Raw genomic sequence first — 21,909 nt, forward strand, 5'->3', positions numbered from 1 at the left:
TAAGAGCATTCGTGTCAACTTTGCTTGTGCCAAGAGTATGGTTAAGATATTCATGGATGAGAATACAACTCTTAGCGTGTGCAATTTTCACTGTGTAGCAGAACAATCTTCCTGTCTCAGGCTCTGAAGGCTTATTCAATCTGCATAAGAAATCTTTCAGGGCACTGTTATCAGTGGACCTGCTTCTAATTCAGTAAGCTCAATGTGCTTTGTACATCTCTGGAAGTAACAATTTCTGAGGTAGAATTATTTCAAGCAAATGTTTTGAGACTTTACATCTAACATGTATGTTACATAGTTGAGCTACACTGAATTCAGTTGAATTGAAAAGGAATTAAGAAGCAAGCTAACAGCTAAAATGCTAGCATACTAGTTTAAACAATATAATTCAATATGAATGCTCTTTGTGCATAGTGTTGTTAATGAACTAGAGCTTTTTAACTGCCTCATTGGTATACTCCAGTGTTTTATGGATCTATAAAGCATATCATGCCACAGTAAATGCAAGCAAGTGATCTTGGTACTAGTTAAAATTCTTCAGGTTATATACTATTCTGATTTCCATTCATAGCTTATCGGGAACTACAGCTGACCTACTTGTTCATTTCAATTAAATACTTTGAGACGTTGTCTCTTCTTTTGTAGAAACGAAGAAAGGAGAGCACAACACTGAAGGAGAAAGGAAATGAGCAGTTCAAGAAAGGAGGTGTGTTGATAATCTTTTAATATTGTATGCAAGTTAGAGAATCTCAAATTAATACTTCACCATTATGGTGATATTGCAGAAAACCTCTAGGAAGACCTCACACCTATCATCGTTCAAAGTTATCTATATCATTTTTTCACCCAGCTCTAGGGAACAGAAAGAGAGACTTCCTTAAGAGATAAGTTTAAATCACAAAATCTTGGATTGCTAAAGCAGGTTTCTCATGAAAGCTGTGTTTAAATCCAAGAACGTGATACGGAATTGACTGCCTTCCAAGTGCCAGGGTTTTTTCTTCTAAGCAAAAAAAAAGGCTTCCACCAGATTGAGTTCTGCTAATGCAATTGCTTAAAATTGATGGAGGCTGAGTGTCTCAATGACTCTCATAGCTTTGTACCTTTGTATGTTTCTTTGTATCCACCGGCCCTTTTCTTTGTACACTGTATGTGTGTATATCTCTATATATACACTATATATCGTGTATGTGTGTGTGTATGTATATATATACATGCAAGCATCTCTATGCATACATGTGTGTATATTTTTCTATGTGTGGAGATGTACACATACATAGATATATAGATCAATATATAGATACATATTTTTTAAAAAAATCTAGAGGTGTGCAAACTTCTAGCTTACATTGGAACTGGATATGTTGTAAACATAGTTGATCTGTAACAACATGTCTGCAGTAAATAACAATACCAATGATTTTAGTTAAAGCACATGAAGGGAGAAGGGATTTTTGACCCCTACCATTCATGTAATGTTTTGATGGTTAGAGGATTTTCAAAGAAATAAGGAAATGTACATTAATGCTTACCTCAGTCAACAGGGTTACACAAATGAGTAACTTCTGCTTCCCAGAAGCATATTCTGATAACCAGACAGTGATCTTCCTGCTGGAGGTCTCTAAGAGACCAAGATTGCTGGGGAATGGTTTACCAATTCAGGTAAGTGTCAGAGCAGGCAGGAAGGAGCTGCTGGGACTATGGAAGTAGCAAACCTGTAGTATTGGCTCAGTCATCTTTTGAGATCTTATCCATAGCCTTTTCCTGACAAATTCTTTGGCAGATGTGTTCAGTGTGCCTGTGCTGCTGATGCCTGTCAAAGCATTGGAAATGAATAACTTTTTAAGCACCTGTCTGGTCGGTCACTGACTAGTATGCAGAAAGAATTGCTCTGTTTGAGGAGAATGCATTTGTCAGCTGGCAGGGCATTGTTCAGGATCACTATAGGGCCTTTTCATTCTTTGAATCTACCATTATTGGAAAACAACTTAATCATCTCATGTGCTTTATCGCTGGTCTGTGCTTTAGATCAGACGTGAAGATGGATGACCTTCAGGTGCCAATTGATAGGTTTGTGGTGACTGACCTTTAAGTCAGTTGTTGAAAGATACTCTGACAAATGAGATTTCCCTAGCTGCTGTGAGCAGGTATTGGTGCAGTAACATGTCCCAACACGCATTTCCTTTCAGATCAAGGATACATGTCAGCTGAAAAGATTCAAACCCTAAAGCTCTGAACAAAAAGGATGAAACAAATTCGGGTGTGAGAATTAATGCACAGCATGCTGCAGTAGTTATGCGAAGCACAGGACTACTTTTCTGCTCCTATGAGGGTGCTGATTTAAAAAAAATAATTGGTTGTCATTGATACAAGTAGTAGTCAGTAGTATACTTTGTCAGAAAGCAGCTGATTCTGATTACTGGTTTAAATACTGCATCACATATTGAGAAAGGTTTCCAAAGAAATTCTAGCCATATGATTCATTGACCATACTGGCATTTGAAATAAATGATCTGTTTTGTTTTTTTGTTGTTGTTTCTTTTCCCTATTGCATCTGCAGACTATGGAGAGGCAGAAGACTCATATACAAAGGCTCTGCAGATTTGTCCAGCCTGCTTCCAGAAAGATAGGGCTGTTTTATTTTCAAACAGAGCTGCTGCAAAAATGAAGCAGGTGAATATCTTTGTTTTATGAAATGACAAGTATTGTTTATACGTCAAAGGAAATTATGAAGTCATTAAGGATGCATAAAGGAGGGGAAAAGTATTAAACTGTTTGCAGGCTTTGTTGCTTGTATATTCTCATGTGCTTCCAGCAGAAATACTGGTACACTTGATTACTGAGGATTAATTCAAAACTGAAAGTTGCAATTGGAGCAGCTGTTCAAAGTTGCTTTGCTGCATTATATTTAAAACACTGATTGCTTTGTTTTCTTTCAAATAAATTCAAAGTTCATGTGGAACAGATGTGTTAAAGCATGTTTAATGTATACAGACCCATGTATTAGATTGTCTAGAAATGTAACTAGGTAGTATTTGTTTTTAAATCAAGTTTTTTTTATCCATTTTTTTTTTTTAAACCTGGATAGTCAGACTTGTCTTCAAATAATTAGTTTGATGCTTTCAGGCATAAGTAGGGCTTCCTATGACTATTAATTCAGTTAGCGTGCTTCCTTCACAGTTGCTATATAGCAGCATGGACCCTATGTAATAGGGCACTGTCCCAAGAGAATGGCTACAGCTGTCTCTTATCTACTTTCTATTCCATGTCCAGGGACAGATGCCCACATGTTACCAGGTTACCAGAACCTGAAATGTACTGTAAGCACAATGGAAAGCCAACAATTTAATTTACAAGCTAATAATTGATTTTAAAGAATTGAGAATCTCATCTTTACAAATAAGTCGCTGGACTGCCATATAACAGGAGGAGTGAGAGGAGAACCTTTATGCCTGTTTGATCTTGTACAGTCATGCTAGTATACAGCTAGTATGTGTATTTCATACAGCTCACACATTCTACTAGTTGACCACAACAGGAGCTAGGAGGACCTATCAACAAGCATTCAGTAATACTTTTCTGGCTCACAGGCATTGAGTGTCTGTATTTAGTTGTCTGAGACACTTATATAGCTTTTCTATCTTGCTTATTATCATACTTTCAATATTGTCTCTTCAGGCTATAAATATGGTGCTAAATTACCTCTTCTTTCTAAATAAGTGAAAATAAGAATTGAAGAGAAATTACTCCCTCTTTTTGCTTTGTTTTTTATATTGTTATGGAAAAATAGCATAGTAACTCCTATGCTTATTTTATTTTCCTGCAAAGTGAACTTCCTTGTGGTTTTCCTCCAGTATTGATGCAGATGCAGCTCTGTCTGTAAGTGTACCTTGCAGCCATATTTAGGTATAAATAAATTCTTGCTCAACTAGAATTCACTCTTGGGATACTAAATTGAACAGGCAAGGAAAAAATAGAATTCTGTAATAGCAGATGTTGAAACCTTTCAAATATGAAAGCTGTAACCTGAAAAAGCTCTTCATAATCCAGATGTTAGCTAGGAAAACAATGCAATATTTCCCAGATGAGCACAGGATAATAAAAACTGCACAAACTACTGTATCACCTGTATAGATAGTAGAACCTCACAGACCCATACCTTACGCTGAAAATAGATCCACATTTTTAACTTCCCCCATTAAGTATTTTTTCTTCTATACTTCCATCACCCTTTTGCTTTGCACTACCATGAAAGCTTGTCGGGCATTCTGTGAGGCAGCTTCCATTTAATAGAGAAGAAAATAGTTCCTGGGGTATAGAAATGCAGGAACTGCCCTTATGAATACTACTGCGTCAATCAACAATACAGGCACAGAACAGCCTTTTCCTTGTTTTCTTTTTTTTTTTCTTGAAGCCCTTTTAGTTTAGATGAAAACGGGATCTCTGTCTCAGCATTTTTTTTATTTTTTATTTTTTTTTATCTTTATAAGCAGATTACCTGACTCTCATCCTCTAACTGTGGTTGTCTGAGCACGCTAACATCTTGTCCCTACCACTCCTGGCAGTCTCAGCTTCCTCTGCAAGGGACAATGCCTATATTAGTGCTAAAGGCAGTATCATATGTGCTTTCCAAATGTCTTTGTTCTTACAGACAGAAATTTATCTGGGAGTCCTGGGAACTGTCTATTCCAACCCCTTAATTAATTGACAAATGTAGGAAAGCTGTAGCTTGGTTCAGCCAAGGCCTGCAGATGTGACTCAGCCTTTTGACAGTCGCTTGCTGCTGTCTGTTCAGTGCAGACTGATTAGTGAGGTAGCCATGCAATCTGAACACTGGCAGCTTTCAGGGAGAGGAAGCTAATCGCTGATAAAGGGCTTTAAATCAGAAGCAGTGGTATGAAAAGCCTTGATTACATGAACATCCCTATTCCTTGGAATGACAGACAAACCTTTTTGTGTGCTATTGTAAACAAGCTGTTTCCCAAGAAATATGATATACAATTTTGTTATATGTTCTGTGTTCTAGGACAAGACAGAAGCTGCCCTAAGTGACTGTAGCAAAGGTATGACTCTTTTTTCCTGTGCATCACTCTTCTGCCAGATCTTTCATGGATAAATTAAACAGTTAGTGCTTTACTACAGAGCTGTAACTTTGGGCATTTCTATATGAAGAATTTATAGAAAGGCTATAGTGAAAGACACACGAATCTAAAACTATACGTTTTGTAAAATGTCTGTTGAACTTACTGCCTATAATAATCTACTTTCTGTTCTCCTGTGACAATAAGACTGCTGTTGGTACTTTTTTCCAAAAAAAATTGAAATATTTTATGGAAGCTGTTTCCTTATACCTACTATTTTAAACATATTTCCACCTGCTATTCCCACGAAATCTTGGTTTAATTTGAGATTCCAAAGACGTGTGGGGCCTCACAGAATTAAAAGCACTATCAAGTCCCCATGCAAGGCTCTTGCTTGGTCACAAGTGATTATGCTCTCATGTTTTTGTCTTGCATAGTTTTATCTTCGCAACTTCTAGTAAAATCATTTCAGCCATGTATTGCTTTATTTCTTCTACCCATTCACCCATGCTTGAGTATGTTTTAAACTGCACATGACAGCTGGGGAAAAGTGTCCAAAGTTACCAACCAAAAAACTAATCCAATGGCTGAGTGCCGGTGGTGCTTGTACAGTAAATCTCAGTTTGTATGTTATAAAAGGAATCTTGAAGGTAACAAAATCTAGCTGACCTCTGTTACTGTGGAGTTTTGCCTTGTTTTGGTGGTGGTGCATTTTGAAAAACACTCCTGGTAATTTCTTGGTGGCTAAAAGGGAACAAGTCTGTTTTGCTGCAGTGAGACTTAAACTAACCATCATTTGACACTGCCCAGGGATTTTTTTTATTTTTTACAAACTGCAATGCAACACTTAGCGCACAGCCAAGCAATTCACATTAACCTGCAACTTGCTGATTTTAGGGTTCTCTTTTTCCTTCTAGAATAAATAAACCAGAATATTTACCTAATCTGGGGTTTAGCTGTCCTGAGAACAATTTTAATGGGTTAGCAATTAAAAAATGGGCAGGTTTTTGTATTTCCTTTTCATGTGATGAAAAATGGATGAAGAAATCCTTGAGAAATTACCTTGCACAGGCTACTGTTCAGTTCAGCATTCAATCCTAACTGCACCAGTAAACATGCTCACAATTGCCAAGGGTATAAGGAGAAGAAAAGATTAAATTCAGTCTGAATGCCTCTGTGGTGATTTGTAGAGCTGGTATAAACTTTTGTGGCTTCCCAACCCAATTTTAACTGTTTGATTTTTTTTTAGAGATATTCAGAAGAACACCAGTAGTTGTTCTGGAGTTAGTCTCAGCTTGCAGTGAGATAAGCAAGGAAATGCTTGGTTTCCCTACTACATATATCTTTAGGTACATTTAACTTTAGGTGTAATCTAATAATATAGACTTATTATATATGCAGAAACTGAAAAATGTTATGGATTCTTCATGTTTCTGAAGTGCCACATGATTTCTAATGCACAAATAGAGCTTTCTTCTATATAGTGATATTTCATCTAATGTCTATGATCTATGGTCAATTGCATTAGACCTCCATAGGTGGGTGTAAAGGGTGCCTCCCTAAATTCTCTTAAACCGTGACTCTGATTCTAAGCTGCGTTAAAACATCTATTAACATTAAGACTTTAATACAGGCTTAAGAATTTATTTGAGGGGGTATAAAAATGTTTGAAGTAAAATACTGTGTTGTGTTCTTATTTTCCAGCAGTGGAATTAGATCCTAACTATATTAGAGCTTTACTGAGGAGAGCAGAACTACATGAAAAAACAGAAAAACTAGATGAAGCTCTGGAGGATTATAAAGCAGTCCTAGAAAAAGACCCCTCAGTTCATCAGGCCAGAGAAGCTTGCATGGTAAGCCTTTTCAGTGTACTTTGGCACAACTTTAAAACAAGGTCTTTCTTTTCCTAGTCTAAATATTTAAAACTGCGCAAGCTGCTTCATACACAGTGATGATAACTTTGAATCAAAAAGTGTACTGGTTTTCTCCTCTGGCTATACATAAGAAAGATTACATGAAATGTAATGACAAGACTTAGGTCCATGAAGCGTAGTCCTCTTTTAACCTTTATAAAATGAGTGGAAGTAAACGTATGTTCTGTAAGCATATAACTACATCTTCACCTGTTGAATAACCTACCCCATGTCCCCCACAATACATATGTGTGCATGCGCGGTCACCTCCCACACAACTTAACGATTAATACATTACAGTTCTAGTTTGATTCTCTACCAGGAATATCTTGGAACTGTTTAAATGCATTAACTTTTTTCAAACAAAGGTATTTCAATACATGCTTTTTCAAATACAAATAAATTTCTGATAAATTTCTACTAAACATTGAAATTTTGCTTAAGATTTTTAATTGTACTTATACATGCACTAGAAAAGATTGTTTAGGTCAGAACCTGTACAGTGCTGACTCTGTTAGTGAGCCACTCTTGCATTTTAGTAGCCATCACTTCAATAAGGATCCGCAATTTGGAAATCAGAATACAAGTACCCCATAATCAGTTCTTGCTAGCTATTTAATTAGTGGGAGTCAATTTTTCTTTTAGTAGAATTATTTTTCTGATTAGTGAATTTGCAGTCATAATGCAATTATGCCTTTATGGCATAATTATAAAATAGATACTTTTTGATGACTTAATTAAGAGAATAGCGGAGACAAAATCTGTCTGTAGCTGTCTGAATTATGTGACTGAAGTCTGCTATTAATTTTCAAAAACTTAGTCTTCCATGTGAAGAAGGTGGAACTTTGTAGTTGCAAACAGCGCTCTTTTCTGATTAAATTACTTTTTTGTTCCCAAACACATGAATTCTGCAGTACTATGTTCGAGTGTCCATTTTCAGTCAACATTACAAATACTTCTCTGTATTAAAGGCTTCTTGAAGAAACATTGTCATATCTCTGGAAGTATATTAAAATGCTTTAAAGTTACCTTGGACTTTAGGATATGGCAGCTTGGATGAACAAAGGTAAATCTCTAGAATGTCTTGAAATTCTAGTCTATCATGTAAATAATCCCTACTCAGTGGCGACTTAAAGTTTCTGCTGCAGCCTGCTCATTTAAGGTTTCAAATAACTTTGTGTAAAATACAAGCAGGAAGGGATTTTTCTAGTTATACTTAGTATGCTAATGCTTGGTGTGGAAAACAGCTGTGATTTGGTAAGTTCAAAGGGTCTTTCTGCAAGAGTTGGTATAGCAAGAAGGGCCATTTGGTTTCGTGCACAAAGCTCTCTGTGCACACTGCTTGTTGTTCTTCTTTTTGAAAAGAGGTTATGAAGGCTGTGTTGAAATGCGGTAGGTATGCAGCTAGACAATGTGGTTTTGGAGGAACGTGCTAATGGAAGGTAGCTGCTATCAAACGTACAGTAGTGATCATATTATGTCAAAGTAGGAGCCTCAGGTCACAGTGGGTGAATGGCTTGCAAGCACTAGAGAGTCTGGAAAGAGCTGACCATCTTCTGCAGGGAAAACAACTGAACTATCTCTTACTTCCCTTTTAAGATAAATGGATGCAATTTTAAAACATAATGCACAATTAAGCGTGCAAATCCATATGACAGTACTTGACTTCTTCTAATAGGTTGTTAAATTTTCAGAGGGCATCATTATTTTAAGTTCAGCTTCATATCAGTGAACATGCAACCTATTCTGCTCCCTAAAAATAAAAAAATTAGAAGTTACAAAATTATCTCTAAAGCAACTTTGTCGTGTTAATGAAGAAATGTATTTGCAAGGTTTGTTTAATTATTTTAATTTCCATGTGGATAAATTATTTGTAGTGATTTCAGTTTTATTTTCGAATTCCTTTCTCCCTCGTCCCCCCCACTATGGTGTTGTACTGACACATTAGAAACTGCTTTAATAGCATATTAGACAAGAAGGCTTGCCTAAAATTACTTCCTTTGGGACTGGATCAATTGCACTCATAGCAGAAAAATATTCTGCTTAACCATGTAACTCCTGTTAGTGTTAAGGGTAAGAACAGATAAACCCATGAACTGCCAGCTGCTTTAAAAGATGTCCAGATGCTTTCCTTGTGCTAGTGCTAGTACAAGTTCATGACTGACCCTACATGGATAGCTGGTTATTTTTATATGTATAATATGCCAAAAGGAAAACCAACTATCTACGAGGAAAGAAAAGCCAGCAACCAATAACCGCCAAAGTGAATAGTTTTATATCACCATGGCTTTCTGCTGGCAAATGCAGACTCAGATCTACTGCAATTACTAGTGAGAAGGAAAGAAAATGTGGTCAGGGCAGTGCAGGAATTGGGGCCATCACTTCTGGCAGCACCCAGTGATAAGGTCAGTTTACCGTACTGTGAAACAACCCCCTGATGCTTGTTGCATGCACAGCAATGGTTTAATAAATGATGAGCTTGTCAAACATCATTACTGCATGGACAGTGAATGCGATGCATTTATCATAGTCTAGAAAAGATTATTTGTATTGGCCTCATTTATAGTCTCCTAGCTGAGACAGTGGCTTATTTGATCGAGGAATTCAGCCAAGGAGTGTGCTGACGTTTCCAAACGAAATGACAGGATTTAGTTTTTGTAGCTTTTAGCCTTTTAGCATTAGCCTAGATCCAGAAAGAGGCTTATTGTAATTTAGTCAGTTATTTGGTAAAGTAGCCGTTAGTCACTCTTTGTACGGAGAGCTGCTGAAATGCAGTGTGATAGATCAGACAACTTGTTATGAACCACTAGTCAGGACTCCACAGATTAAGACTTGGGAACACTGTCAGTAGTTGGTTTAAAGCGTGAAGCATTTCAAATACTTATATTTTGGCTGATCAGGACTCTCTAAAAGTATAGGTATTGTCTCTTTTATATCTCTTACAATACCATAATCTTCCTTCAGTTAGTTTGCCTCTAATAATCTCATAAAAGTGCCAGTGCTCAGTTACCACTGGAGACTTGTTCTAGGAAAGGATCATAAAAAATGCTGCTGTTCTTTCTGTCTGTCTTTCAGAAATGTTTTAGAAATATCAGTAATTCTTAATTTTTGTAGCTAGGAAGTACAAACGCTGACTGATACACGTGCCTTTTGCTCCTTGACCTCCTTTTACTAGGCAGAGACTTTAGGCTCACATGTGGTGCAGAACACTTCGTACAAAATGCCCTCAATTTACACTGCAGTGGGTTGTAGGGCATTCTGCTCTGAGTTGATCCTGTTCTTTGTCAAGTTTCAGGGTAGAAGCAGTCTTATGAGATTGCGGCTTAAATCTCACCTCTTGAAAATCTGTTAATGAAATACTGACAAAGCCAGTCCTACACTTTAAAAAAAAAATCCATAATATCTAAATTCTATAACAAAAAACAATTCCAGATTCCACGTATGTAGTTAGCATGTCTATAATACACAGGGGGACTTAGAGGCTCTGCTTTGTTGTAATGTAAAGTGCAGTGCTCTTTGCAGAAATAGTACAGCACTTCTGTGCCCCCACTGGTAATGAAAATGATGCACCAAGAGAATCTGGCTCTAACAGTGAATGAGGCTAATTTGCAATCTTTCTTCTTCCCATTTGTTGAAAATATTTCACATGCTGCTTTAGGGAATGTCATAATCTTATTAAATGATAGCTATAAAAAAGAACTAAATACACAGTAGTTCTTTGATTCTTGATTTGTAAATTGCTCTAAAATTTCAGTATAGTTTGTATTTCAGGAGTACAGTGCTAATGTTTTGATTTTAAAGCCCCGTTACACACTTCGGTTACTTTTGACATCCTCAATGTCAAATTAAACAGCTGGAAATTACAGTGTTTTGTGGTCAAATAATCCCTATTGATCCTTTCCTGGAAAGTGTTTAATTATGTGGTATCGATCTTTAGGTTTTTATGCAGGTGCATAACGGTGTTTGCTGAATTTTAGCTTCAGCACAGTTTCTGAGGGAGTGGCGGACCAGATAAACTTATTTACCAAAAGAAGCTGTACTTGGAGAAAAGTATCGTAGACACCAGATAAATAGTTGTGTTTATGGATACCTTTCTATAGATATATAGCCTTGCAGGTATGTTCCTGGTGTGAGAAGTGCTGAGAGTGGACTAGGACTATTCAGACTTCCAAAACACGGAACATGTATTCCAGATCAAGTTATTTGTGCCTTTATTTCCTGCTAAAGCACTATCTCCAAATGAGAGACTGTGTATATATTAAATAATCCAAGACTCAGCAGATGTGACAGCCACAGTGCAAACCAAATTTGGAGCCTGGGGATATCCACACATGTTTTCATGCAGGCAGCTTAGGTCCAGATCTGCACCCAACTTAATAAGCCCCTCTGAGTCAGCAGGAGTCAGATAAGGTCTGACTGGGCTAATTAAATCTGGCTCACTGGTGATACTGGGTCTGGTCTGGTTTCAGACTTATCCATCCATGTGTATGTGCATTGTACTCCTTAGTGTTCATTTTTCAGTTCTTATGGGGGTATACCACCTCTCTTCCCCATCAGTGTAGAATATGAATGTATTTAGCTGTGTTCATCAGTGTATATGCTGCTTTGAACAAGAATAGTCAGACAGTCTTGGCAGCACGTTATTTTTGTGTTGTTTTGTTTTTTTGGTTTTTTTTTTTCCCTCCAGAGGAGAACACCTTATTTCTCTGTAGCAATGATATCAGAATGACAAACCCTTGATGCTCTGTGAGGACTGGAGCTATGAAATACAGGAAGGAACAAGATTGGGAAATTAAATTATTTAACTATGTTCAGAAGCCAATTATCACAAGTGAGATGTATAAGGAATGAATTGCACACCTGTTACCATGATTTGTTACCGTAATTAATTTACTGATAGCACCATTACAGCAAGTCTGTCTTATCTACAGTGACCTCCATGAGAAGAAACAGCGTAGTTAGAATGTAACTGCATTCTGACCTGCCAGGATTGTATAGTAATAAGTATGGTATAAAAAGTTGAAATAGTTGCTTCTGAAAATATGAAAAAGGTATAAAAAAAATAACTTTCATTCAAAATATATTGTTTTAATATAATACTTAACTTATGAAAAGTAAATACATAAATGATGAAATTGTAAACTTAGTTGTAGTAAATATAAAGTTATAATTCTAAATGGTGATTACAATCATTGAGTAAAACACTGTATAAAGATGGAAGATGAGTCACAGCTGGTTTAGGTGTAAATGGGGATCTCGAATTATAGGAATGCCTAGAATACTGTGCAGTTATGTAATGCTCATTAGAAACATGAGAAGCTTTTATCTATTTTATCTATGATGGTGCACAAATCTTCCTCAGTTTTGAGGAGAGAAAAATAAATAAATGAACTGTTCCTTGGACTAGTACCTTGCTCAGGATGAACTTGTTGGGAGTTCCCTACCCATTTGTAATACTCTTTACTCGTTATTATGCGATGCCAACATTGCATAATAAGGTGCTGCGTATTAAACTACAACCTGAAATTCAGTGATCTTCTGATAAAATACTTGTATGTAGATCTTCATGTTTTCATTGTGGATTTACCTGAAGCAGCACACCAGTGGGAGCAGGTGTCATAGATGTTATTCTGTGTTTGATTAATTCCTCTGACCTCTCTTAAACATATTTAATGTGTGCATCAGAGGAGATAGGGCTAAAATGTACATTAATTGTAAATCTCTTAAATTCAGTAACTTTTCAGTCAAAATACCTGGCAAACAGATCAGATTTGTTTCTCAGTAGTAAAAATTCATGCCTATATGAAACTTGCATTTGCAAGTTATGACTTACTGCTTATGTGAATTGATGTCATAGAATGAATGACAGGTTTCCAAAATAAGATAAGTGTTGATTTGACGTAAGGATTTTTTTAAGCTGTAAACTGTATATCCTTGGTATGTGTATGAAAATTATATAAGCTTAAACTATAGTATTATTGAAAGCGTGGATCTGATTCCAATTTTTCTTCCTCTCCACAGCGATTACCTAGGCAAATTGAAGAACGGAATGAAAAATTAAAGAAAGAAATGTTAGGTAAGTAGCATGTACATGTAACTTGCATAATAATCATTGTAGTCTACTAGGAAGATAAAAATTTGTGACTAGAATCTAACATAAAATTTAAAGAAGGTAAGTTTTAAAGGAAATACTTGTGTTAAACAAAATTCACGATTTCTTTCTAGTTCTCCGTTGTTTAGTTCTACTTACAGTAAGTTCTAGCCAAATAGTTTTCCCCTACAGAAAAGGCTATTAGTTAAATTTAAAGACAAAAATACTCAAGACCTTCTAAAACAACCTGTAAAAGCAGGGGGAAATAGTTTGAAACAGACCAACTGCTCTGTCTTATTGCAAGTAAGTATTTAAAGGAGGCATTCCCATGAATGGGTTAAAACAGGTTTTCACTAAACCATACATTAAAAAAAAAGTCAACCAGCTGTAATAACTGAGCATGTTTGATCTTGTGTCTGAAGAACTAAATTTGGTTCTCTTTGTAGCATTTTCCACCTATAGACCTCCTAGTCTTCATGTTTATCCTGGTTTATATAGTGTTTCAGCTTTGTTTGTGTTAAGGCTGGATTAGGCCTACCCTTGTGTTACAGACAGGCCTTGCTGAGATAAAATTGGATTTCCTGACTACATAGCTCATTTTATCTTGACTTTTACAATTCATAGTAAACGATGCTGTTGACTGGACTTGTGGAAAAGAGAATGTGATTAATATAAGCTATTTGAATGTGTGGGCCTCCAGCATTGTGTTGTGTGGTATCGCTTGGATAGCACGGTAACTGGACTGTTCTATTTCAAAAGACTAACTACTTCAGTAAAATCGCTCAAGCATAATTGGTTTTTGTGTAATACTAATTTGTATAAAGCACTTCTGTGCATAACTCACAGAGTTATGATCAAACCAATGATTTTAGGGTGACCCCCCTTTCCCCCCCACCTCCCCCCCAGAAAAAGACTTCTGCCAACATTGTCTATTGCCTCCTAGTTAGAAGGATGTGTTAATTTCTTATAGGTTCTAAATAGTGCAGAAGCTACTCTGACAGTCTGGTGCTTTTTAAAATGAGTTTCTATTTTTACATCTTTTCATTTGTGCTGTTTAGAAAATCCACACACACAAGAGCAAGGACAAATGACAGTGTAAGATAAAAAAAAGAGAAACTGTCTGTACCTGACCTGTTTCAGAAACAGCTGTCAGCAGTTACGTGTTTACTCATTCTAGGTGTGACAAGTAGATGAAAAGCATTTTTAAGATGAGTAGGCTTTGTCAGTTTGGGATAGTGTTTTGTTATTCTGTGGAGAATCAGGTCAAACAAACTCAGTCTGTCTTGCGTACAATAGCATTAATTCCTAAAATACTTGGGAAGAAGAGACTTTTTCAAGAGCTTCTGCTGTAGTTGATATTTTCCTTTAATTTTTGCTCCTTGCTGTGCAGGGAGTCTGATTTGCTGTTGTTTTGTATCTGTCTTGACCTATTAAATTAGAGCTGCTGTGCATCATATTTTGTCATTTTGTTCCCACCATTGTGCTTAGATTAAGTTATAAATAAAGAAGGTTAAGTGTGGTAGTGGTATAAATAAATGAAAAATGCAGAAAACCTTCAGAAGGATTATGACTATTTGTTGGATGAGGATGGTTTTCAACAGAGCAGTAAGAAAACAGCTTCTGAAGAATTCTCCCTTTGTACCATCTTTAACAATGTTTGAAGGGCCTGCACTGACACAGTAAATCCAGCATTACAAACTGTCATTACAAACCTAATTCTATATTGGTAATTTTTGTCTAGATTTCAGACTAGATGTGAAATTACTTAATTGTTAATCCAGTAGCAGTTAGGATTTGAGAAGTGGACTGGCCTTTTGGGAACCAGTTTAGACTGTGTATATTGGGATCCTAGAGATGGGAATCCCTTCTCGGTGGTGATAAATATGTGAAAGGGGATGTTCTGATGTTTACTGGTGTAAACAGTCAGGAAAATCCCACTAAGAGTGGGTTTGTATAGCATATAACCCTATTTTCACTGACAAACTGTGTGACAGGATACACATAAATTTGTCACATTTTTGTCATAATTACATGGTATAATTTGGGCATTTATTCTTGGCACTGGTTGTGATCATTAGTGTGTTATAAATTGGGGATATTTTTCTGTAATACATTCTGTTAACAGAAAACGTGAAATTAAATTTTGAATATGGGCGAGAACAAGACTCATTTATTTAAGTGTTATTAAATGCCATATTTCATATTCAACAGAGGCAGCAGTGATGTCACGGATCTAGTGATGCGGGCCTGGGAAGGAGATACTTCTCCGGGTTTTCAAAATGCTGCTGCTCTGTGTGAGGTTAAATAAAAACCTGACAACTGAAAAAAGGTTGGGGGGGCTAAGTGGGAGGTCTAGGAGTATAACATGACAAACTTGATGCAGCATGGTGCAGGCATTTCTTTGGATTCTTCTTGTTGAATTTGTTTTAAGCTGCTTCAACTATTTTTCAAGAACTTCATTAATACTCTTTACCCATCAAGTACTGTCAGAACAGACAATTGCTTGCTGTAATCCATTAGGGGATTGTTGGTTAAACACTGGCAGGTGCACAAGGATTCATTCACCTGCTTGCTCACAGGAGAGCCACCTGTGGTGTCTAGTTTTACCCCAGATTTTGTGATTTCCAGGAGCAAGTCAGATCATCCAAATAGTTCCAGAGCCAGCCTGGTCCAGGAGCACTTGCACTGAAGTTTAATAAATGACAACATATTCTGGAAAGAATGTAACACTTCAGCATGCTTTGGCTCCTTTTGAAGTTTGGATATTGCCTTGAATTCCTGTTTTAGTTAGTGAATCAGTCAGTAACATTGTTTTTTCTAGGTCTTTATTCTTACAACTGAAAGGAAGCACTTGTGCACCTACCCAGCTGAGTAATGCCATGAAAACTGGAGCTGTGTATAAAATAAAATACACACACACACATATGTATGTATACTATAAAAAAAAAAAGGAGTGTATCTTCCTCCTTCCCCAAGTGTGCTTCCTGTTTTCTAGTGCTATGGCTCACTACCATGCAGTTTGTCAGAAGCTGAAACCACTTCACCAGTGCATATATGTAAATAAATCAGGGTGTACATCCTTGGCTGTTCTTATCCAGTCTACCTAGCTATGAATTATTGCATGTAAATGGTAACACATGTCATTAATGAAATTGTTGTTGTTAGAAAAAGCATGGTTTACTGCCTAGTTCACTAGGTAAAGCAAAAGCTGCTTGCACAAGCAAAGCAAGGAATCTGTTCACCACTTCCAATGGACAGGCAGGTGCTCAGCCACTGCCAGGAAAGCAGGGCTCAGCATGCGTAATGTTTTTTGGGAAGACAAATGCCATCACTCCCAATGTCTCCCCTTCCTCCATCTTTATTCCAGCTTTTATTGCTGAGCATGATGTCCTGTGGTGTGGAATATCTCTCTGGTCAGCCTGGTCCTGCCCTCCCAGCTTCCTTACATACCCCCAGCCTCCTTGTTGGTGCACAAGGAGCTGAAAAGCCCTTGGCTCTATGTAACATGGCTCTGCAACAACTAAAACATTGCTGCATTATCAATGTTTCCATCAAAAATGCAAAACACAGCATCATGTGAGCCTCTACAAAGAAAATTAACTATTCCAGCCAAAACCTAGACTAGATGATCTCTAAAGGTCCCTAGCAACCCAAGCCCTTCTGCAGTTCTTTTCCTTTATGCTTTCATAACGTGAGCATCCCCTGTTTCAGTCACTGCCCAGGATTAGAACACATACTAACCACTTCCTGTTTTTTTAATTTCTCTTCAGATTTTAAAACAAAAGATCTCTAGCTGTTGTGCAACAAGCTAGTCTTGTTTAGACTGAAATTGTGATAACTAGGACCATCACCTTTGGGGAGAGGGTATGAGATGAGAGGAAGCTTGGACATGTTTCAGCAAAGTTTAACAGCTTGTGATCTGTGGTGGTGACGCAATTTTCTGCATTGCCATTTGATAGCAAAGTATATTGGATATAAAAAATTAGGATGGAATGTGCCAATCTGTGTAACCCATTTTATACAAATAACTCATCAAATCTGATCAGCTTTCAGCTTAATTTATAAAATAAGTGACTTCCAGAAAATAATGTACCTGTGATTAATGGAAAGGCATATCAGAGCACATCACCTGGACTTTTTGATCAATAAGAGCTCTTTCCAACTACATAAGGTTAGTGAAAATATTTATTAGGATTAATGCCTGAAGAATGAGTTTCTTCTTTGATACTGAAGGGCATAGTGTATTTGATGCTAAGCTGCTGAAGCCCTGTACTGTGTGTAGGGAGAGCATGAGGTCACTTAAGTAGTTCAAACCAGATCTGATGTGCAATTACTTTGGGTTCAGTCCTTCCCTTATTATTTAGGGAAGGGAGGATGACTTGTCCTGATTCTTTCAATTACTTAAATGTTAGTAATGCAAAAAGTTATACAAAGATGAGACCTTCCCACAGAACTTATTGAAAAATATATATGGCTTTTCAGCTTCCAAACAACACATTAACACTAGGAACTATATTCATAGAATTGCCAAGAAGACTCAACAGCAGTCAATTCTGGCTGTTATATCAGGAATAAATAGTGAGAAATCTTTTGTGCATCTGCCTTTTTGCAATAGGACATTAAATTTCAGTTTAGGTCAGTCACAGACTTCTGAGCCCTAAATTGACTTTTACTGGTTAGTTTTCCTGTTAACCTCTGAATATTGTTTTGCTGAATAAATTTGATACATGTATGCTGGAGTTCCAGGTGAGAAGTAGACGTATGCTCTTTAAAACACAAAGAACAAGGTCTATGGAAATAGTGTCTCAGGAGAGTGTGACCCTGCTCCAGGACAAGTGAGTGCTTGACTGCTAAGAACTCCTTGCAGCTGAGTCACAGCCCCACAGGCTTTTTTGTCTCCTGCAAGCACAATCTCCCTTTTAAGCAATCTCCCTTTTAAGAGAACTTGTTTTTGGGGAAAGGGGGAGGTTGGACTTAACTACAGATCTAAATTTCAGGATGAAAGGAGAGTGGGGGAGGAGGAAATAGTGCTTTCCTACAAGGATGGGTTTATGTGCTTCAAGCAGCAGGAACAGTGCTTGGGGCTTGAGTTCCCAGAAAAGGCAAGGCTTTCTTCTGCTTTATTAACAATTCAATAAATGTGTCTGCACTAAAAGGCATTGCAGTATGTGGGTTTAAGTGATAGGCTGGTGACCTCTAACTGTATTGTTTAATACTCAGTCACAGCTTGTGTGAGACAAAGAATAAAGGATTAAATATATCATACAATCTTTAGCTTCTCCCAAAGAACTGGCCTGGCTATGAGTAAGAATGCCAAGGCGGTTGTTCTGTGTTTATTGGCTCTGGCATGACCGGAAAAGAGCCATCATACTCCAATTAGAAAAGGCCTTTCAGTGTTTCAGGAAACAGGCAAACTTGTCTGCCTGCTCCTGAGCCAGCTGCAGTGCTGGGATAACTTGTAAACTGTTTACAACTGGCTGTAGGAATGCCAGACCATGCCAAATTCTTCCACCAATAGACAAAGACGCATCTCACCCCAAAACATGGAGCTAAGCAATGACCAAGCGTTTGTCTAAAAGTACAATAGCAACTATTCATCCCCATCCTAGAGATGCTATGATCATCTGTAGAGCTTTATAACCAGAGTGCATTTAGGATGCAGTGTAGAATTATGAACTTGACTTAGAAATTTATACCAAACAGTGTAGCTTTAAATAAATAAACCGTAGAAGGAAGCTAATCCTAGCTGAGCCACCCACTGGAGTAACCTTGGCCAGACCACTCAGCCACCTCATCTGTAAAGCCAAACAGGAGCAAAAGTCAAATTGAAGAAATAGTCCCACCAACTAGCTGCTTTTGTAGATCAAGGTTGCTTTCTTTTTTTTCTCCTGTAAAGGGCCATAGAATTTCCATTTTGACTCACAAAGACCAATCTTGCTTTAAAATAGTTACACAAATATCCGAAAGATATCCAGTTGTGAACCAGCACTTTAATGCAAAAGCTTAATTACACTAGCATGCTTAGGAGTACTGTAGTAACACTGTTAGTTTCTTTATGCAGGATTGAGTTGTTCCTTAAAATGTTTACGTTTTCCCCTGGATTGTTTCTTTTTGTATTTTCTGTGAATGTACTCAGGAAAAAGTTCCCCCTGCCCCCTGTTCAGTTTTGCAGATGTCATTCAAAAAAGTCTATTATGGTTTATTGGGGTGGTGATTAACCTTACTTGAACAGTTTCCAAATAGCATGCCCCTTATCTCTTACATTCACTGGGTAAATTGAGACTGATAGAGTTTCAGTTCTGAGCACAGTTAGAGGGCTGCAGCATCATGCAAGGCAAATGACTTGATCTATTTGTGCCATGTAAATGCTGTTCATCTCTTTGTGTGGGGCTTGGCATCATACATTCTGGTATTTGTTCATCATTCCTGCAAAAGTAGAAGGCTTTTTAAAAGGTGGTGCATAGCCTGTGGATGCAAACCTAGGGTAGGCTTCGTCTTGTCAACGTTTCTGATTGTTTTTTGGGAAGTTAGTCTACTTCTGTGCATTGAAGCCAAGAAGAAAATAATGTTCTTTGTGGGTAACCAACCATCTTTCTCCTCTGTCTTATTATGCCAGGGATCAGCTAGCTTGTGTTTAGCCAACATAATGTTGCTACCTCTGCTTTTTGTTTGTTTTTATGCTTTTTATCTATTTGATTTATTTACTCTACAATCTATATAATTATTATTTTTCAATGGTGTCCTTTGGTTGTCCTTCTTTTATAGGTGGTAGCAAGACTCCTTTTCTAGAGTCAGAAACCTTGTGTAGTATATTTTAATCAAAGCCCTTAGATTTTATTAACTATCATACTGTCTATGTATTTATCAGTACTAATTAAATAATGAATGCTTAGAACTCCTTCCAGTGATAAGTTAGCTACAGAGAGCTGTAGTTTGGAAGGCAAGTTCATGATAACACGTCAGATGACACTCTACCAAGTTTTTGCAAGCAAAATAGTTATAAAGCTGTATACTTCAAAGGGAACTGCTTAGTTTGCAGGTGCAGGCACATTTCTGTGGATTAATTTCTTTTAATGTTCTTCATATCAATGTACACACTTAAAAAGGGATCTGTAGCAATTACATGTAGGCAGAGTTTGAGTTCTGGTTTTCTCTGTTTCTTCTGGTAGTCTAGGAAAACGGGCAGTTACAGCATATGTGAATGTTTTATAGAACTGTAGCTGCACCAAAAGTGGCATGAACTGAAAAACTTGTGTTAGAAAACTGAGCATTGGCAGCTATCAAAATTACATCTAAGTACAGGGGAGACCAGTCCTCTTCTGTGAGCTGTTCAACTCTCCTTAGTTAGGACCTTACGACCTGAGGAAACAAAGAACTTCTGGACAGCTGTAACCCCCAAAGCTGACATCATAACTGCCTTTTTTTTTTTTTTTTTTTTTTTTTTTTTTTTTTTTTAGTTCATGGAGGAGCTTAAATATTCAACTAACTGAAGAGATTTCCATAGCATTCACCTTAAGTCTGTAGATGAACTAATAGAGCTGGACTGTGTAACTGGGCATAATTCAGTGGGAGTTTTCCCTCTGCTTACTACTCACATACTTCTTTTTCATTGTAGGCAAACTGAAAGATCTTGGGAATTTGGTTCTCCGCCCCTTTGGCCTGTCAACAGAAAATTTCCAGATAAAGCAAGATTCATCAACTGGTTCATATTCCATCAATTTTGTTCAAAATCCAAACAACAATAGATAACGTGAATTCATTCTAGTTCTGCTGGCTTTCAGGCTTTGTGACATTGTGCTTGCACATACCACTAAAAGGAATCAGCAGACATTCTTCACGCTATCCAAGTGAAGATAGACTCAAGCGTTTTCATTTCCCTGCTTGTAAAATTATTTACAGTGTGGATGTACAGAAAGTAATTTGATTTCTTAGTAATAACTATATTCAGTGTGTGATTTTTCACTTGCAGTTTTTGGCATGTCCAACAGTCAGGTTCATTATTTTGGCCCATTTAATGCTGGCAACAACATTCTAGCAAGTAATTCAGTTAAATCAAAATACCCGTGCACCTGTGGCTAAGAACAAAGCCTAACAGCGTCTTGAAGGATTAATACATCTAGCAGAAGCACTTCTCCACACTCAGCAGGTGGATATGACTGACAGCATGCATAGAACCAAGCTGACCTCTTCTGTGGAATATTTTTTTCTTTGTAATAAAGGCTTAGTATTTCTGTTGGTTTGTATTGTGAAGTTCTTGCCTTGTATGATTCGTTCCCATGGGGGTAGTATTGTTAAAAATGCTTATAAATAGCATACTTGCAAGACATTACTTTGAACCATTTGAGGTTTTTTTTCTTTTGCTTATAGCAGCACCCTTACCTCAGAGTTCACTTTTTATTTATTTTGAAGATGACATGGACATTACATGCCAATATATATACACCTTGTAACAGTACCCTAAAGTTAGTGAAATTCGCTTGTCTGAGATTCATTCATATTACAGCCAACCATAGTGGCCAACAAGTGATATTACAGTTGATTGCAAAAGATTCTTGTAGACTTTGAGAACTTTGAAGCATCTATCTATAGATAGATGCATAAAAAGAAATACATATACATGTGTGTAGTTTTTCAAGGGTTTTCCAGTTTTGAAGGGGTATTTTGTATTTACTACTTAACTGGTTTTTATATCAATGCTGAAATGTTTACATTGCAGGCATTTTTCAGTTGTCTCCATGCAGATTTCAGTATATGATTTAAGTAATTAGTAGCAGCTGTTTGATAGCTGTTTGTTAGTTATCTTACATTTCAAGAAGTGTTTTTTGTG

General features: G+C 37.1%; 1 protein-coding gene across 2 annotated transcripts in view; it reads left to right on the forward strand.

Moving 5' to 3' along the window:
* TTC1 (tetratricopeptide repeat domain 1) overlaps positions 1-21,321 on the forward strand; it is a 32,704-nt gene extending 11,383 nt beyond the window's left edge. For both annotated transcript variants that reach the window (XM_032196814.1, XM_032196815.1), the window contains exons 3-8: positions 646-706; positions 2,558-2,670; positions 5,024-5,060; positions 6,783-6,931; positions 13,013-13,067; positions 20,698-21,321. In XM_032196814.1, coding sequence (XP_032052705.1) covers positions 646-706; positions 2,558-2,670; positions 5,024-5,060; positions 6,783-6,931; positions 13,013-13,067; positions 20,698-20,831 — 549 coding nt within the window. In that variant the 3' untranslated portion in view covers positions 20,832-21,321. The remainder of the gene's footprint in view (positions 1-645; positions 707-2,557; positions 2,671-5,023; positions 5,061-6,782; positions 6,932-13,012; positions 13,068-20,697) is intronic.
* The last annotated feature ends 588 nt before the right edge of the window (positions 21,322-21,909 follow it).

The sequence above is a fragment of the Aythya fuligula genome, chromosome 14 (assembly GCF_009819795.1).
Source record: "Aythya fuligula isolate bAytFul2 chromosome 14, bAytFul2.pri, whole genome shotgun sequence".
Lineage (NCBI taxonomy): Eukaryota > Metazoa > Chordata > Aves > Anseriformes > Anatidae > Aythya > Aythya fuligula.